The sequence below is a fragment of the Micropterus dolomieu genome, linkage group LG04, assembly GCF_021292245.1.
Source record: "Micropterus dolomieu isolate WLL.071019.BEF.003 ecotype Adirondacks linkage group LG04, ASM2129224v1, whole genome shotgun sequence".
Classification (NCBI taxonomy): Eukaryota; Metazoa; Chordata; class Actinopteri; order Centrarchiformes; family Centrarchidae; genus Micropterus; species Micropterus dolomieu.
In genome coordinates this window covers 21,112,171-21,127,039 of record NC_060153.1, presented here as the reverse complement: position 1 = coordinate 21,127,039, position 14,869 = coordinate 21,112,171, and the positions used below count along the sequence as shown (strand labels likewise).

Genomic DNA, 14,869 nt, shown 5'->3' with positions numbered 1-14,869 from the left:
TTTTTCTCTGAACAATTTATCTACTACATACACATTCACTAAATACACTCACCATCAAAGTAGCTGTTTGACACTTCATGTTCCTTTAACATCATTGCAACGGAAGAATAAAACAGACAAAAATATTAAAACACACACGTAAATAAATACATTTAAAAAAGAAGTAATTAATAATTATTGATATTGAGATTATAACGGACAATAAATAAATAAGGTAATTATTACAAAGGTGAATAAGTAAAGAAGCTAATTAAAATAGATATATACATTTATGTTTCCTTATAATTTAATTACTACCTACATTTATTTATTTACTTTATTTTTTTGTGCATTTAATCGGATGCTTATTTATTTATTGAGCATTTATTTATTTATGTATTTATTTCTGAATTTGTCAGGATCAGTCCTCCATATTCACAGAGCTCTGTGTCCAAGCAAATTAATAGAGAGGCGAAGGTTAGGAAAAGATGTGGTAGAAAAAAGTGTAAAGCAATAGGGATAACCGCACCCTGGAGAGGATTGTGAAACAAAGCCCATTCAAAAATGTGGGGGAGATTCACAAAGAGTGGACTGCAACTGGAGTCAGTGCTTCAAGAACCACCACACACAGACGTATGCAAGACATGGGTTTCAGCTGTCACATTCCTTGTGTCAAGCCACTCTTGAACAAGACACAGCGTCAGAAGCGTCTCACCTGGGCGAAAGACAAAAAGGACTGGACTGCTGCTGAGTGGTCCAAAGTTATGTTCTCTGATGAAAGTATATTTTGCATTTCCTTTGAAAATCAAGAGTATGGAGGAAGAGAGGAGAGGCACAGAATCCACGTTGCTTGAAGTCCAGTGTAAAGTTTAATTGGATGCTTATTTATTTATTGAGCACTTATTTATTTCTGAATTTATTTCTGAATTTTTCAGGATCAGTCCTCCATACTATGAACAGCCAGCGTCTTTAGCAATGACCTTTAGTGTCTTGCCCTCCTTGTGCAAGGTGTAAATGGTCGTCTTTTGGACAGCTGTCAAGTCAGCAGTCTTCCCCATGATTGTGTAGCCTACAGAACTAGACTGAGAGACCATTTAAAGGCCTTTGCAGGTGTTTTGAGTTAATTAGCTGACTGGAGTGTGGCACCAGGTGTCTTCAATATTATTAATTTAATAATTAATAATAACCTTTTCACAACATTCTTATTTTCTGAGATACTGATTTTGGGGTTTTCATTAGTTGTCAGTTATAATCATCAAAATTAAAAGGAATGAACACTTGAAATATATCAGTCTTTGTGGAATGAATGTATACATTATAAACTTTTTGAATGGAATTACTGAAATAAATCAACTTTTTGATGATATTCTAATTATATGACCAGCACCTGTAATGCACTCTCTTTCTAGATGTAGCTTAGTTTGGCCAAAAATGCCAGAGCTTTTCCAAAATACATCTGCATCAATAAAAATAAATAAAAATACACATTAAATGTCCTGTGGGAAGCTCAAGGTTTTTGAACAATGCATTATATATTAGCACATTAAAATGCAATGGTTAAATTTAAATGTGCCTGGTACTGTACAGTAATCAAAACTGTACATCTTGAATAACACTCAATTGGTGATAGCAAAATCAGGCTGCAACACCACTCAGTCCAAGCATGTAGAGGTAGAGACTATTAGTTTGCCAACAGTCATGTCCTAATCCAACCAAGAGCCAAGAACAATTAGCTCTCTTCACTGGTGGAGCTTAGTTTTCAAGCTTTCTTGACAGTTCCCCTGCATCTAGCTCCACGATGATCTTTTGAATTACGTCAAAAGGGTAGCGGAGCTTTGTAGGGTATTGCATGTTTAAAGCATGAAAGAGTCCAAACAACATTGCAGACGCAGTGGCTACATTCTCAAGATCTCAAAGTGCCACCACACCACCCTCAATGACTATTCCGATGCAGAGGGTTCGCTGTTGACAGTGTCTTTCACAACAAAGATCCTCCCGCAGTCATCTCCACAGCACTGAAGAAATGGGTCTCAGCCATTTCCTGGTGAAAAGAAAGGACACAATTATTTAAACTCAGACCTCATTAGGACATAGGGCATCTTTTAAACTACAAAGTTACTTCCAACATTACTTTTGTGCTTAAAAATACAGCACTGAGAAGGAGTAGTTTAAAAATATATTCTAATGGGGTAATCACTGATACTTTCAGCAAGGACTGTATAATTAATAAAACTGTATAATTTTTGCGTTTCCTCACATCCAATAGCCTAAACATCTGCGTTTCATCATACATTTTTTAACGCTGGTAGAGACAGCTTGCATTATAAGCCACTATGTTCAGACATGCACTTAACCAGGCAGTAATTTCAGGAGCTACAGGTATACGTATTTGATAGAATCAGTGATCCCCACACATAGGATTTACTTGGGCGGCCCGCCCAAGTAAATTTGGCGACCCATTTTAAAATTGTTTTTGATTGCAGCTCTGCGCAGCGCATGTTCGCTCCGCACATCCTCTCACACGCGCTCTCGCTCTCTGGTAAACACGGACAACGGACTCGTCTGTGAATTGAATGGTTGGTATCATAAACACCGCTGCACATATCTGTCTAAAGCAACTCTGTCAATGTCGGAGACCCATCTTCAAAGCGGTTGTTAGCAAGCATGTAATGAGTCTAGCTCATTAGGATAGTTATGTTAACTTTAGAAAATAACTGTCGAAGTTAACACGCTGTATAACTTTTCAATAGGTATGTTCGAGATAACTGGCTGACTTTCGCCGACTTCATAGTCTAACGTGAGCTGCAGGTGACTGCAGGGGCGGGGAGACTGCGTCCGGACTGTGTGAGCTTACTGTGAGCTTAGAACAATGATCAGACTTTGCTCCCACGAGGCCTTAATGTAGAGACGTTTTGCAGTGCAGGTGTTGTGCCGAATTCTGCATGCCTGCCCTGAATTGCATACAACCGGGGGAGATAACGCTCTTTTATGTTTAGAAAAGTGGTGGATGCAAATCTCAGCAGGTAGGCTAGCCTACAACATCTGTTTTGCCAAATTGTGCATTCACTTATTAAGGTCCTTTTCAACACTTTGCTGTTCACATTGTTTAAACATTGTTAACGCCACGTTTTTGCTGAAATTCCGGGAATGGTACTTTTACTAAGTGTAATAATATATTAACGATTCTTAACGTTCATAAGAGATATACTGATCATTTATCACTATTGATGAACCCCACAAAGAATTGTATAGCGTTTAAAAGCAGAATTTTTATGCATTTTCATGCAATTCTCGGCAGGAATGCAAAATTCGGCATAACCAGGGAGAGCAGACAAAATAAGTGCCATTCCCATAGCGGAAAGTAACACGTTATTGTGCAAAATTCACTTTACACTTTTATCATATAGCCTACTAAATGTTATTTCAAGTGCTCCCACACAGCTGAGGGCTTCAGCATTTTGTTTCCCCTTTAATGTGAACTGGAGCATTACTTTCACTGTTATGAGCAGAGGTCACTTGTGCGAAAGAAACCCCCGTAATATTCGAGTCAAAAAATTGAAAAGCGAGGACGTACCCGACGATCGAATATTCGGGTCCAGCCCACGTATTATTACGACTTTTTTCTTAACTTCATAGAGAACACAGCAATGTGCGGAGATTTTAAATGTGCAGAAATTTTTGAATGTGAGCAGGAATGCAGCAAAGTCATGCCCGCATGTGTGTTTACTCAGAAGGAATGATATTACATGAGAAAAGTTACTCAACAGTAGAAAACATATCTCAAAGCACCACTGAATGCCTGAAAGCCTCACTGCATTATATTCTATTTTGTTTGAATTGTTCCCCGTCACCAGAATTTTGTGTTACCCGTAAACATTTTTACCATAAATTGTAGGAAATAAATGAATGCTCAAAATCTTCATATAATTCAGCATTGAAGATCTCTTGAAAGCAGTGTCAAACTCTCGTCTCGATCTCGTGAACCCAATTTCGTGTCTTGTCTTGTGAGCTACATGTCTCATCACACCCCTAGTTATAAAGACCCAAAGCCCTCTGGGATATGTACTTTTGCATACAGAAATAGCAGGTACACTAATGTTTTGTAATGTTTGTTGGATTAACTGAAATTACAGTGTATTTGTTATTACAGAGACCGTAAAGTACTTTAAAAAAAAAAGGTACAGTTTGGGTACTCAAACTCTAGCAAAAACCATAATCATGGAGGGGAGACTAGCCAGAGCAAGTTCTCTCTGCCCATCCATTTATTTTTATGTAGATGTTTTTGGAGATCTGCAAGTTCACTAAACAGCAGCAACAGTTAAACTAAGGACAGCTAATTCTGTGGATGGAAAGCAAACAACAAGAGCAGTATATTGCTCTTCTTTTTTTTCTATAGTAGGCTTCAACAAAAAGGGCAGTACTGTCTGATCGGCACCTAACAATGTCACACTATAACACTATTACTTCTATATACACTCACCACATACTCCTGTAACAAGATGATAAGGATCCTCGTTGAGGTAGATGCAGAGTCCTTTGATGTCACATTCCCATCCAGCATCAATGTCATCCTTAAAGAATAAAACAAAGCACATGGCTGTATTTTAACATAAAGCTATTCCAAGTTACACATGGCTGTTATATTTGAATGCAAAGGTAAATACATTTCATCATCAATTGACTAGCAATGAACATAATACATAGGTTTGTTTGATTTGTTTGCCTATTCATAAAGTATAGGAGACAATTACAACATTTTTTTATTAATATTTACTGGCTTACTAACGACTATAATATTAATTTAGTATTAGTCCCTAGTGTTTTTTTGTTATTTAACTCGATGCAGAACTACTCAAATAGTTATTTTCACGACCACATTTACTTGAGTACAGATTTTGGCTACTCTGCCTACCTCTGCCAACCTAATGCCAACATAGGAAAAAAAACAACTGAAAGTTAAATAGTTAGAATTCTTACCGTCACCATGGCAGACATGTCTTTCAGCTTCTTTCCCTGCTGCCCCAATCTCTTCTCAAAAACCTTCAGCATATAGGCAGTGGATGGGTCCAACTGTGAGAGGAACCTTGACTGTAGAGGCACAGAGGTAATCTGTTTAAACTCTGCATTTATCTGAAACATTAATACAGGGACATGCACACGAACGCTAAAACTTGTGGCCAGCTACATGGAAGTTCTCAACACCGACTTATTAATGGTTGCCAACGTATATTTGGCAGAGAGAAAGAGAAGAACACTGAATAGCCTACTGCAGATCCCTGCCCTGTCAATAGTGTGGCAAAAAATATAAACATTACTCACCACAAAAACGTGAGCCCTCCGTGAAAGAGCTGCCTCCAGAGTGTGAGTTTAGTGTCCATCTGCAACAACAAAGAGCAACAACATAAATCCATGTTACCATGAAATAATTAAAATCTAGACAAGAAATCATGAGCTATTCAAGTTAAACTCTTCTTTCTTGTTTAAGATGAACTACTAAGAAACATTTTAAACACCTTTTCTTTACACCTTTCACAATGGTGTCACGTTTTACTTAAGAACATAAAACCCTTTAGTAAAATATACTAAATATAATTTAATAAATCTAGCAGGTGACCAGTCTCCCTTTTTTCAGTGTACAGCACTTTTTAAAACAAAGTGCTTTACATGGTTGGACCAGCATCATACCATTTCTGCTGCAGTGAGACAATTACAATAATACAAAAACAAAAATGGAATAAAATACTTGGAGCTGGGAAAAAGAATGGAAGAACAATAATAAGAAATCTGAAAAACAAAGAAAAGGACACTAAAAACTGTTAACATAATCTGCCTTTAAAAAAGGTAAAATAATAATAATAATAATAAAGCAAATAGTGATACCGATCACTTACCCAGTCCTTGAAGTTAAGAAAGGGGGAAGGACAAAGGTATGTTGACCAACGCAGGTCATTATACTTAGCAGCCTGAGGTACTTGTGTCGAATGTGTCAAATGTTTGGGGCCAGTCAGCTGACAAGTCTCTAAATCCAAACAAGAAAACTTTGATTACCACTGCTGTACAGGGAACTATTAATAGACATCCTGTGTGATAGTGTTACACTGATGTTAGACAGGCTACAGGCTTATTAAAAAATATCACACTGGAAGTATTCTTTATGGCTGTGAAGCACCACACAGTTAGACAGGATTTATGAGAACATAAATATCACTGTATCCAGTCGAGAGTGACCCCTAGCTGAACACAATCACTGCTAGCCATGCTTTGTCAAAACTTTGAAAGCTCCTTAACTGATGTAGTTACATGTTATATCTTGCATATTTACCCATGTAGAATGAATAAAACTTTATTCATGTTTGCTAAAGAATATTGTTTTTTTGGTTATTATTTGCAGCCATTTCCACCCAGAAAGGCCACAGCAGGGCGTGTCGTTCACATCTGCAACCTCCCTGAAGGCAGCTGCACAGAGAATGATGTCATCAACCTGGGACTACCTTTTGGCAAAGTCACCAACTACATCCTCATGCGCTCTACCCATCAGGTGCAATAGCATTAATTATGTATCAGTTATTTGTTATTCATGTTTATCAATTAATATCTTCATTTTGACTCATTTTGACTTTAACATATTATTACATAAAGAGTAACAACCAATTTTAAAATAAGCACCATATAGCAAGCAGGGTCCCAGTCACTTCTTTATTTTGGCATTGTGCATGTGCTTTCAAAGTACAGCTGCTTGCCAGACTTACAGTAGATCCATGGGCTTTTATAACCAATAGCAGCATCTTTCATTACACACTACCTTGGTTCAAACTCTAAATCATCATAAATGTCCTACTCCCAGTGCATGATTTCTGTCCTGATGAGCTCCCTAAAAGGCGTTGATACTGTGAATATTTTTGCCTCGAAGACATTTGACAAAATGCAAATCAGCCAATTATCCATGTGCCTTTTTATGATTATCAACAGTCTTTTTCTGCGTCAGCTGTTATATGATATCAGGTACTTCGTTATAACTTACTGACTCTTTAACTACCCGTACATAACAGCTCACTCAGTTTCCCAGGTTTCAGTTGTCAGAATTGAACTCCAATGTTAATATCACTCCTATCAAATTTCAAGCATTCTTGCTAAATCGTGGTATTGGTTACAGGAACTAAATCAACTGTTCTGGTGATTTATTATGGTAGTGAAATGTGAGACCTTGTGATAATGATTTTCAAAGATTTGCTCGCATCCAATCTGAAATCTGAGATGTGAAATATGTTTTTGTAGATGTCCAGCAAGAAAACTATATAACCGTCAGAGGGTAATTTTCTGTTCTCCCAAAAGGCATTTCTGGAGATGGCGTATGTTGAAGCAGCTCAGGCCATGGTTCAATACTACCAACTTACTCCTGCTATGATTAACACTCAGAAACTTCTCATACGAATGTCTAAGAGGTACAAGGAGCTGCAACTCAAGGTAAGACTGAAGAACAAATTAAGCAGCAGGTCAAACGCTGTGGTAGCCAGTTGGTAAACTTGAATTTCTTCTCTGTATAGAAACCGGGTAAGGATGTTCAATCAATCATCCAGGATATCAGCTGTCAGCGGGAGAGGGATGAGATGCAAGAACTTGAGCAGTAAGGCAACTTTCCTTTCTCCTTTCAGTCTCAAATGTTCCTTTAGTCAATTATTGAGGGAGATGCAAATTCAGGGAGGGAAATGCAAATTCAGGGAGGTGTAAATGTCACTGATGATTATTACTTAAGTTGAATAAGTGTTATAGTTCTGAACACAAAGTTCAGCTTCAGAAGATTTCTCCATTAAATCTACATATCATCATAATCTTCCTCCAGATACATGCCAGAGAGAGCACGCTCCCGCAGCCCTATCAGCCGCTCTTTGAGTCCTCACTCACACAGCCCGAGTTTTACATCATGCAGCTCAGCCCACAGTCCCCAGGGGCCACAATGCAGGGGTCTGGAGAGAGGCAGTAATGGCCTGGGCCCCTGCCGGGACTCTTGGGATTGGTCATCACACTTAAGAAGGGGTGAGGATGAAAGGGAGAGGGATGACACATGGAGGAATGGGGGCAGCGTAGATGACGATCGGGCTAATGGACGCGCAGCCGACCGTCGGAAGGCTTACCAGAAACCCTTGGATCATATCAGCTTGAGATCTGCAGATGAGCAGCGAGGAGGAGGAGGTGGTGAAGGGATGAGGGGAAACAGAGACTGGCACCCACGAGGCAGCCCTCAAGGTGTGTCCTTCAACTCTTACAGGAACATAGAGGACGATTTCTACATGAAGGAACAAATGTACAAGTCAGACAAGCTGCCCAGACCTCCATACCAAAGGCATGACACAAAGCCAAAGCGGAGGGATGGTGGTGACTACCACAGCAGATCGAGGCATTCTGAGTTTGATATGACTGAGGAGCCACTTCGCAGAACACTAGAAGACAAGAGGCAGAGTTCACCAGACAGGGGCAGGAGCAAAAAGATAAGCAGGAGGCAGACCACTGTGGAAAAACAGGAGAGAGAAAATGCTACTGAAAACACGGTGAGTCATTTTTGTATATTATTGTTGTATATCTGGTGTACACATCCTTCTAACAGCTAAGTCACCTCTTTTCCCAGGATCGCCAGTCAAAAGAAAAATCTGTGTCACCTCAGCAACTCAATAAGCCAAAAGAAACTACTGAATGTAGTAAAGAGAGAGACACTGTAAGTTTGCATTACGATCTTTATTACACATTCAACCCCCCCTGTTGGAATATTAACATCTCTTTTCTTGATCCATTTTAAGGTGAAGCAGAGGGAAAGTGGAGATGACACTGATGAAGAGTGTTGGTATCCCAAGAACATGGAGGAACTGGTCACTGTAGATGAAGTCGGGGGAGAGGATGATTCCATTATTGAGCCAGACCTTCCTGAGCTGGAAAAGTATACATCCTGCCCCAAAGAGTCTGCAGAGGAAGAAGCAGTGGAGGAGCATGTATTACCCCCTACCTCCTCCTCTTTGGAGGTGCAGGAGATATCTAACGAAAAGTCTAACCAAGAAAAGTTCTGTGAGGATGCTGGAGACCCAGCAGAAACATCTTTAACTGAGAAACCAGGGAAAGTTTTAACTGCACCCAGTCCTGAAGACCAGAAACGTGGTCCAGTGGCTCCTGATCTACCAGTCACCAACCTTAATGACTTCCCCTGTGAGGAGTTCAAGGCTGCACTAGAAGAGACATGTTTAGAGGTTAAAATAAACAAAAGCGGGTCATCAGAAGAGCCAATGGAAAATCACGTTTATGTATCAGAGGACAGCAAAACCATGGAAGTAGGACGGGTCACAGAAACAATCAATGATGGGGTTCAACAGAAGGACGGCAGTCTTAAAACAGGTACTTGTCAAAAGAATTCAGATGTTGGCAGTAGATCCAGTGTTCAGTTACATTAAGCCTCCTAAAGGATAGTTTTGAGTTGTTAGATTAGTCAATTCATTGATTAGTACATTGTCCAAAACATTCATCTGCTATTTTGCTAATTTACTAATTTAAGCATTTGGATGGACATTATGGATGGACAGTAATAAAACATATTCACTTGATCTGACTTATTCATAATGCTCTTGCCTCACATTGAGTATCCTTACACAGAACGAGGACTGTGACTTTCATCCCCCATCTCTTACACTGAAATCTCTTTACAAAGGAATCTCTTTACGGCAACTATGGACAGAACGAACAACTACAGCTGTCGTAACATCAGTTTCACTAGCAAGGACCACAACAAACAGATACAATTAAATGATTTACTGATGAACAAAACAGAAAGATGTACGAGGCTTGCAGTTGCTGAATAGACATTCGAAAGCTATGATAAGGAAATCCGCAGTAGCACCCGGGCACGATGGACCCCCCTATAACCCTATGGAGAGGAAGAAGGAGATGAGGAGACTAGACAGAGAAAGGGGTGGGCGGGAGGGGTGCAGAATGCGAGAGCGAAGAAGATGAGATGGGATGTGTGGGTATTTATGGAAATGCCAGTAGTGACGTCTTGATTTGTGGTCCCTCTCCTGAAACTCTGCTATTAGCACCACTATATGGAATTGTTGCACAAACATCCTTAGCTTTTCTTTGTCTTTGTCAAAACTCAAATACAAACCAGTTAACTATATACCATACTATAGAATATGTAGTGTTTTGATAGGAATCAATATGAATGATTATTGAAAACAAGTTGTTATGTTTTTCTTTAACAATGAAATAGTTTCCGATATTTCTTGCAAATCTGTGTCAGCTGTTATATGTATATATATATAGTCATTGCATTGTGGTTAAACTCTACTGTCCACATTTAAATAAAGTTAAAAAAATGACACTAAAAGTAATAATAATTCATACGGTTTTACGCATCCTGCCTTTCTCATAATTTATGTGCTGTTTACAGAGCTTGAGGCCCCCTTGCCATCTCATGAGCAAAACAAAGCTGTCAGTGAACACAGCATCTCTTTGGGTAAGCAAAACACATTTTATTATCTCTCTGATGCTAACTTCAATCTTTTAAAATACTCTGAGAATAAATTTAAAAAAAATTCAGACTTCTCTCGCTGGATTAAACCCAGTCCAAGAGCCCTTGAACTGGTCCATATTTAATTGTTGTCACAGACACAAGTTTGTGGAGTCTTGAGCCTGTGAGCTTAGTCCTAAAGATAAAGTGTTATCATGTACACCATTAATAAGTGCCCTGACAACCTGTTGCATTAGCACTCTAATTGGCTGGAATTGCTTGGCCACTTGCTGACCTATTTCCGTGAGCAGGTTGTGAAATGCACCCCTGAGAGATGAGTATTTATATTATCATTGGGGCTAGAATGACACAGCCAAGCACGTGGCTGGTGTCGGGCCTGCTGCATGGAGGCTTACATAAGCCACCAGTGCAGTTTGACAACAATAGACCACAGTACAGACACAAGAGTGTGGCTATTTCTGTTGTACGATGCCCTGAGAATGTGTGTGTCCACTGTGTCCATTCATAGCATGGCTGAGAAAAATTTAACACTGATGCGTCATCTGGTTGTTGTTGTTGCCATTTTGTTAATTTTTTTTATTGATACATTTATCTGCAATGGGACGCAGACAGCCAGTTACATGTTGTTCTTACTGTCTAATTTCATGTAATCAAGGTATAATTGTACTGAAATACATGCTACACACATGGCTGACCCAGCTGACATTAAAGATACACTAGGTATTGTGTTTGTTAAAGGGTATTCATTAAATCAGCACAAACCATAGTAAGATGATCATTCATTAAAACATAGAAAATAAAATTGTGGTGTTTTAATGGACAGTTTACCGACATCCAATCTCATGCTTTCAGTGTTTCAGATATACAAGGTGCATGGTAGATGTGTTTATTATTTTATTATATTGGTTATATAATCAGAGTTGTAAATTCCCTTTATGCTACATACAAAACAAACGTTATATACAGAAATGATATACAGTAGATGGGTGAATATAGTAACTCATAGTACATCCTACTGTCAATGTGTGAAGAAAATATGTGATATTGATCTTTTCCTTTTCATTTAAAATGGGTTTTTGTTGTTGTTGGAAAATAGAAGAGAGTTTGGCGTAGTGAGGGGAGCACCCAGAGAGGTTATATTATGTAGCCTGACGCTGACAGGTGTCGTTTATTTTCTCTGCAGCAGAAGAAAAAATGGGTTTGAATAAAGGAGAATGACAAAAAAAAGATGCACAGTAAATTGATGGAACAGGATATTTTTACTTTTGATTCAGTTACAAATGTTTCATTTTTATTCTTAAACTAGGACACAAACTGCAGCATGTAGTCAACTGGATTGCAGCATTGCCTGAAGTACTGTCACTGTAGATACTTGTGAAAACCCTGATCTGTCAAGTGCCGGTTTCTGGGGACTGAATTCTAATTGCTGTCTTCGCTGTCTAATAGGAGTAGAGTTCATTGTGCCAAAGACTGGCTTCTACTGTAAACTCTGCGGGCTGTTCTACACCAGCGAGGAGACTGCAAAGACCACTCACTGCCGCAGCACGGTACACTACAGGAACCTACAGGTACTCACTGCACACTGGTGACACACCCATCCTTCAGGTGATGGTGACATTGATCACAGGAGGAATAATATAATAATCTGGATTTATACATTTCCACATTTTATTCAATCTTTCCTCTGTGAATTACACGAGATGTGCTATCGCTGAGGTCTGCATGTGTGTCTAACAGTAAATCTATTTGTATGTGTTGTATGCACATATTGGCCGTCACTCCTTTTATACCAGCAAATGTAGTATCAACAGTTCAAGTCTGTATGCCTGCCTATCAGTCCACAGTCAGTGTGGTCTGGGAGCAGAATTCACAAGATGACACCACCTGTTTCTTGGTGGTGAGTAATCTCTTCACACGCAAACGTTCAGCACATTCGCCTTTCTTCTTATGTACGTAGGTCTTATTTGGGGAATGACTCTTTCTTTAAATGTTTAATCAAAAATGTTGTTTTCTAAAGAGAACTGCAAAGGACAGTGAACATGTTTGACCTTTCTGTTAGTGGACATGAGGATCCAAGAAGTGTGACCATCAGTAATATACAGTACTGTATAAACTGTACACCTTTTTATACACTTAGCATTATATTCCAAAATGCTTTTTGTTTAAATTGATTGTTGAGTTTATATTTAGTATCTAAACTCTTTTCTTGCCAGATTATAATTTGGCAATATGCGCAACAGCGCAGAATCTCCAGAAAATAATGTCAATTTTGATGATTTAGTAACTGTTTAAGCCCTTTTATTAAGATTTATTAATTATTAAGATTTACATGACTTTATATTAAATGCATTTGCACTGTTTGAACAAAACAACCGATTTAAAGACATCACCTTGGGCTCTGGGAACATTTGATGGCCATTGTATTTTCTGACATTTTATGGACTATAAACATTATTTGATTAAAGAATCAACAGAAGTATAGAAGGGAATCAAAGTATAATCAAAGTATAAAATGAACAAATGCAGTCAGATGGGCAAATACAAACTCGACACAGCAATATCTACTGACACATCCTTGCACACGCACACAGACACACACGCACACAGACAAGCCAACATACACATTGCATGTAAACTTGCAGCTGCATTAGGTTTCTGATTATTGCCCATTCAGCACCAAGCCATCTTGCATTTCTCTCAACCCCGGCAGCGCAGCTGAGGCAGTCAGAGGAGCAGCAATTCCCTCACATTTGATGGATTACATTCCAAGAGGAAAAACAGTTTCTAACAGTTGTGCTGCCCGTCAAATCTTTGCATGCGTGTGTGTATGTTCTGGTGTTTAATAGTTTTATATTAGTTTACTCTCCTTTGTCATCTACATAGTTTAACTTCAGCACTCAGTATGTTTTGTTGTTGTGGATTTGTTTCTAAATGTAGTACAGTATGCATTTATTTACAGATATTTATTAGGTTAATGTTGTTTTAAAACTCAATGTATCAGGTACTGCTTTGCTGTAACTGCTGTACAAAAAAAATTGAACGAGGTATTTAGAGTCAGATATTTGAGTCAATCTAAATGGATAGGATTTTATCAACATGGCATTTTGGGGCTAATGCAGCTAATAGCACATATTATAGATACAGACCTAAATTTTACAGATTATAATGTGACTTCATAATTAATTTCTAAGTAGCCCTAAATCGATCGTACAATTACCTCCAACATGCTGTTGGTGGAAAAGACTGGTCAGATGGTTGTTTGACTAACGTGCTGATGTTGATATCAAGATGCTGCGTTCTTGTCCTGATATATGTTGGATTGTATTTTTTTTTCTTTATTCACAGAAATACCTTTCCCAGCTGGCAGAGGAGAGTCTGTCAGGCACACAACCATCAGCCGCACAGTGACATCAGCTTGACCTCTCACGTCTTGTTCAGCAAACAGCAGAGGATAGATTTGTGTGTGCGTGCTGTTGGTGCAAAGATGTGGACTACTACAGCATGGTAAATGTGACACGTGGAAGCTAGAGTATGCGGACGATTGCACTGGTTTTGTTATTCTGGGGGGAGGGATGTTTGTATGCCTTGAATGACACTGACAACCCCAGCCATAGATGCTCTCAGTGTTACAATACAGTGTACATACCTGAAGTGTAATGTATAATGAGGCTACAATATTTAATTGCAATTGTTTTCATTTATCAGTTTCCTTGCAGTTTATGTCATTAGATTTTGTGTGATAAAATGTATTTGTTGTTTATTTATTTTTTTGAAAGGGAAATGTATTAATTAAATTAAATTAGTTACGAAGACGACATGTTGTTACAGCGTGGGCTTATGGTAGTCCATCTGCTGAGTTTAAATCAATTACAATACAATTATTTATCAATAATGATACATTTACAATTGCAAAATAACTTGAAAAACGTGCCAAGGAATGTTTTTACTAAAAAACTGATGCAGATTCTCAGGTTTCAGATTTCACTGTACAGCTTAGTACACAGCATTTACATTTTTATTTATATCTGTGGTTTTAAAGGCTCTCGCTGTTTTTCTTTCACATTTTGACAGTTTGTGCACTACAATATCTGTCTGTTGGGTAAAAATGTACATTATTTGGATTGATAATGATGCAACTATGCAAAAGATCTTTATTTTCTTGAAGTTCTATGTTGGATTTAATTCATGAAACAATCACTGGTCACATTTGCCAACATATGTAATGCCTTAAATATTAAAGACCTTAGACTGGACCATGTGTTTAATTTATCAGAGTTAAACATGCAATGTTATCAAGCCAGAATTTGTTTTTGTATACTGTGAATACTGATCCTGTGACATCAATGATAGTGTTGTTTTCTTTGACAAACTTTTCATATGACT

At 38.4% G+C, this 14,869-nt stretch overlaps 1 protein-coding gene across 1 annotated transcript in view; it reads left to right on the top strand.

Moving 5' to 3' along the window:
• rbm20 (RNA binding motif protein 20) overlaps positions 1-14,817 on the top strand; it is a 27,927-nt gene extending 13,110 nt beyond the window's left edge. The window contains exons 6-14 of the mRNA XM_046047355.1: positions 6,371-6,517; positions 7,312-7,443; positions 7,524-7,603; positions 7,820-8,525; positions 8,603-8,689; positions 8,772-9,357; positions 10,406-10,471; positions 11,933-12,054; positions 13,832-14,817. Of these exons, the coding sequence (XP_045903311.1) occupies positions 6,371-6,517; positions 7,312-7,443; positions 7,524-7,603; positions 7,820-8,525; positions 8,603-8,689; positions 8,772-9,357; positions 10,406-10,471; positions 11,933-12,054; positions 13,832-13,894 (1,989 nt within the window). The 3' untranslated portion in view covers positions 13,895-14,817. The remainder of the gene's footprint in view (positions 1-6,370; positions 6,518-7,311; positions 7,444-7,523; positions 7,604-7,819; positions 8,526-8,602; positions 8,690-8,771; positions 9,358-10,405; positions 10,472-11,932; positions 12,055-13,831) is intronic.
• Positions 14,818-14,869: the final 52 nt, after the last annotated feature.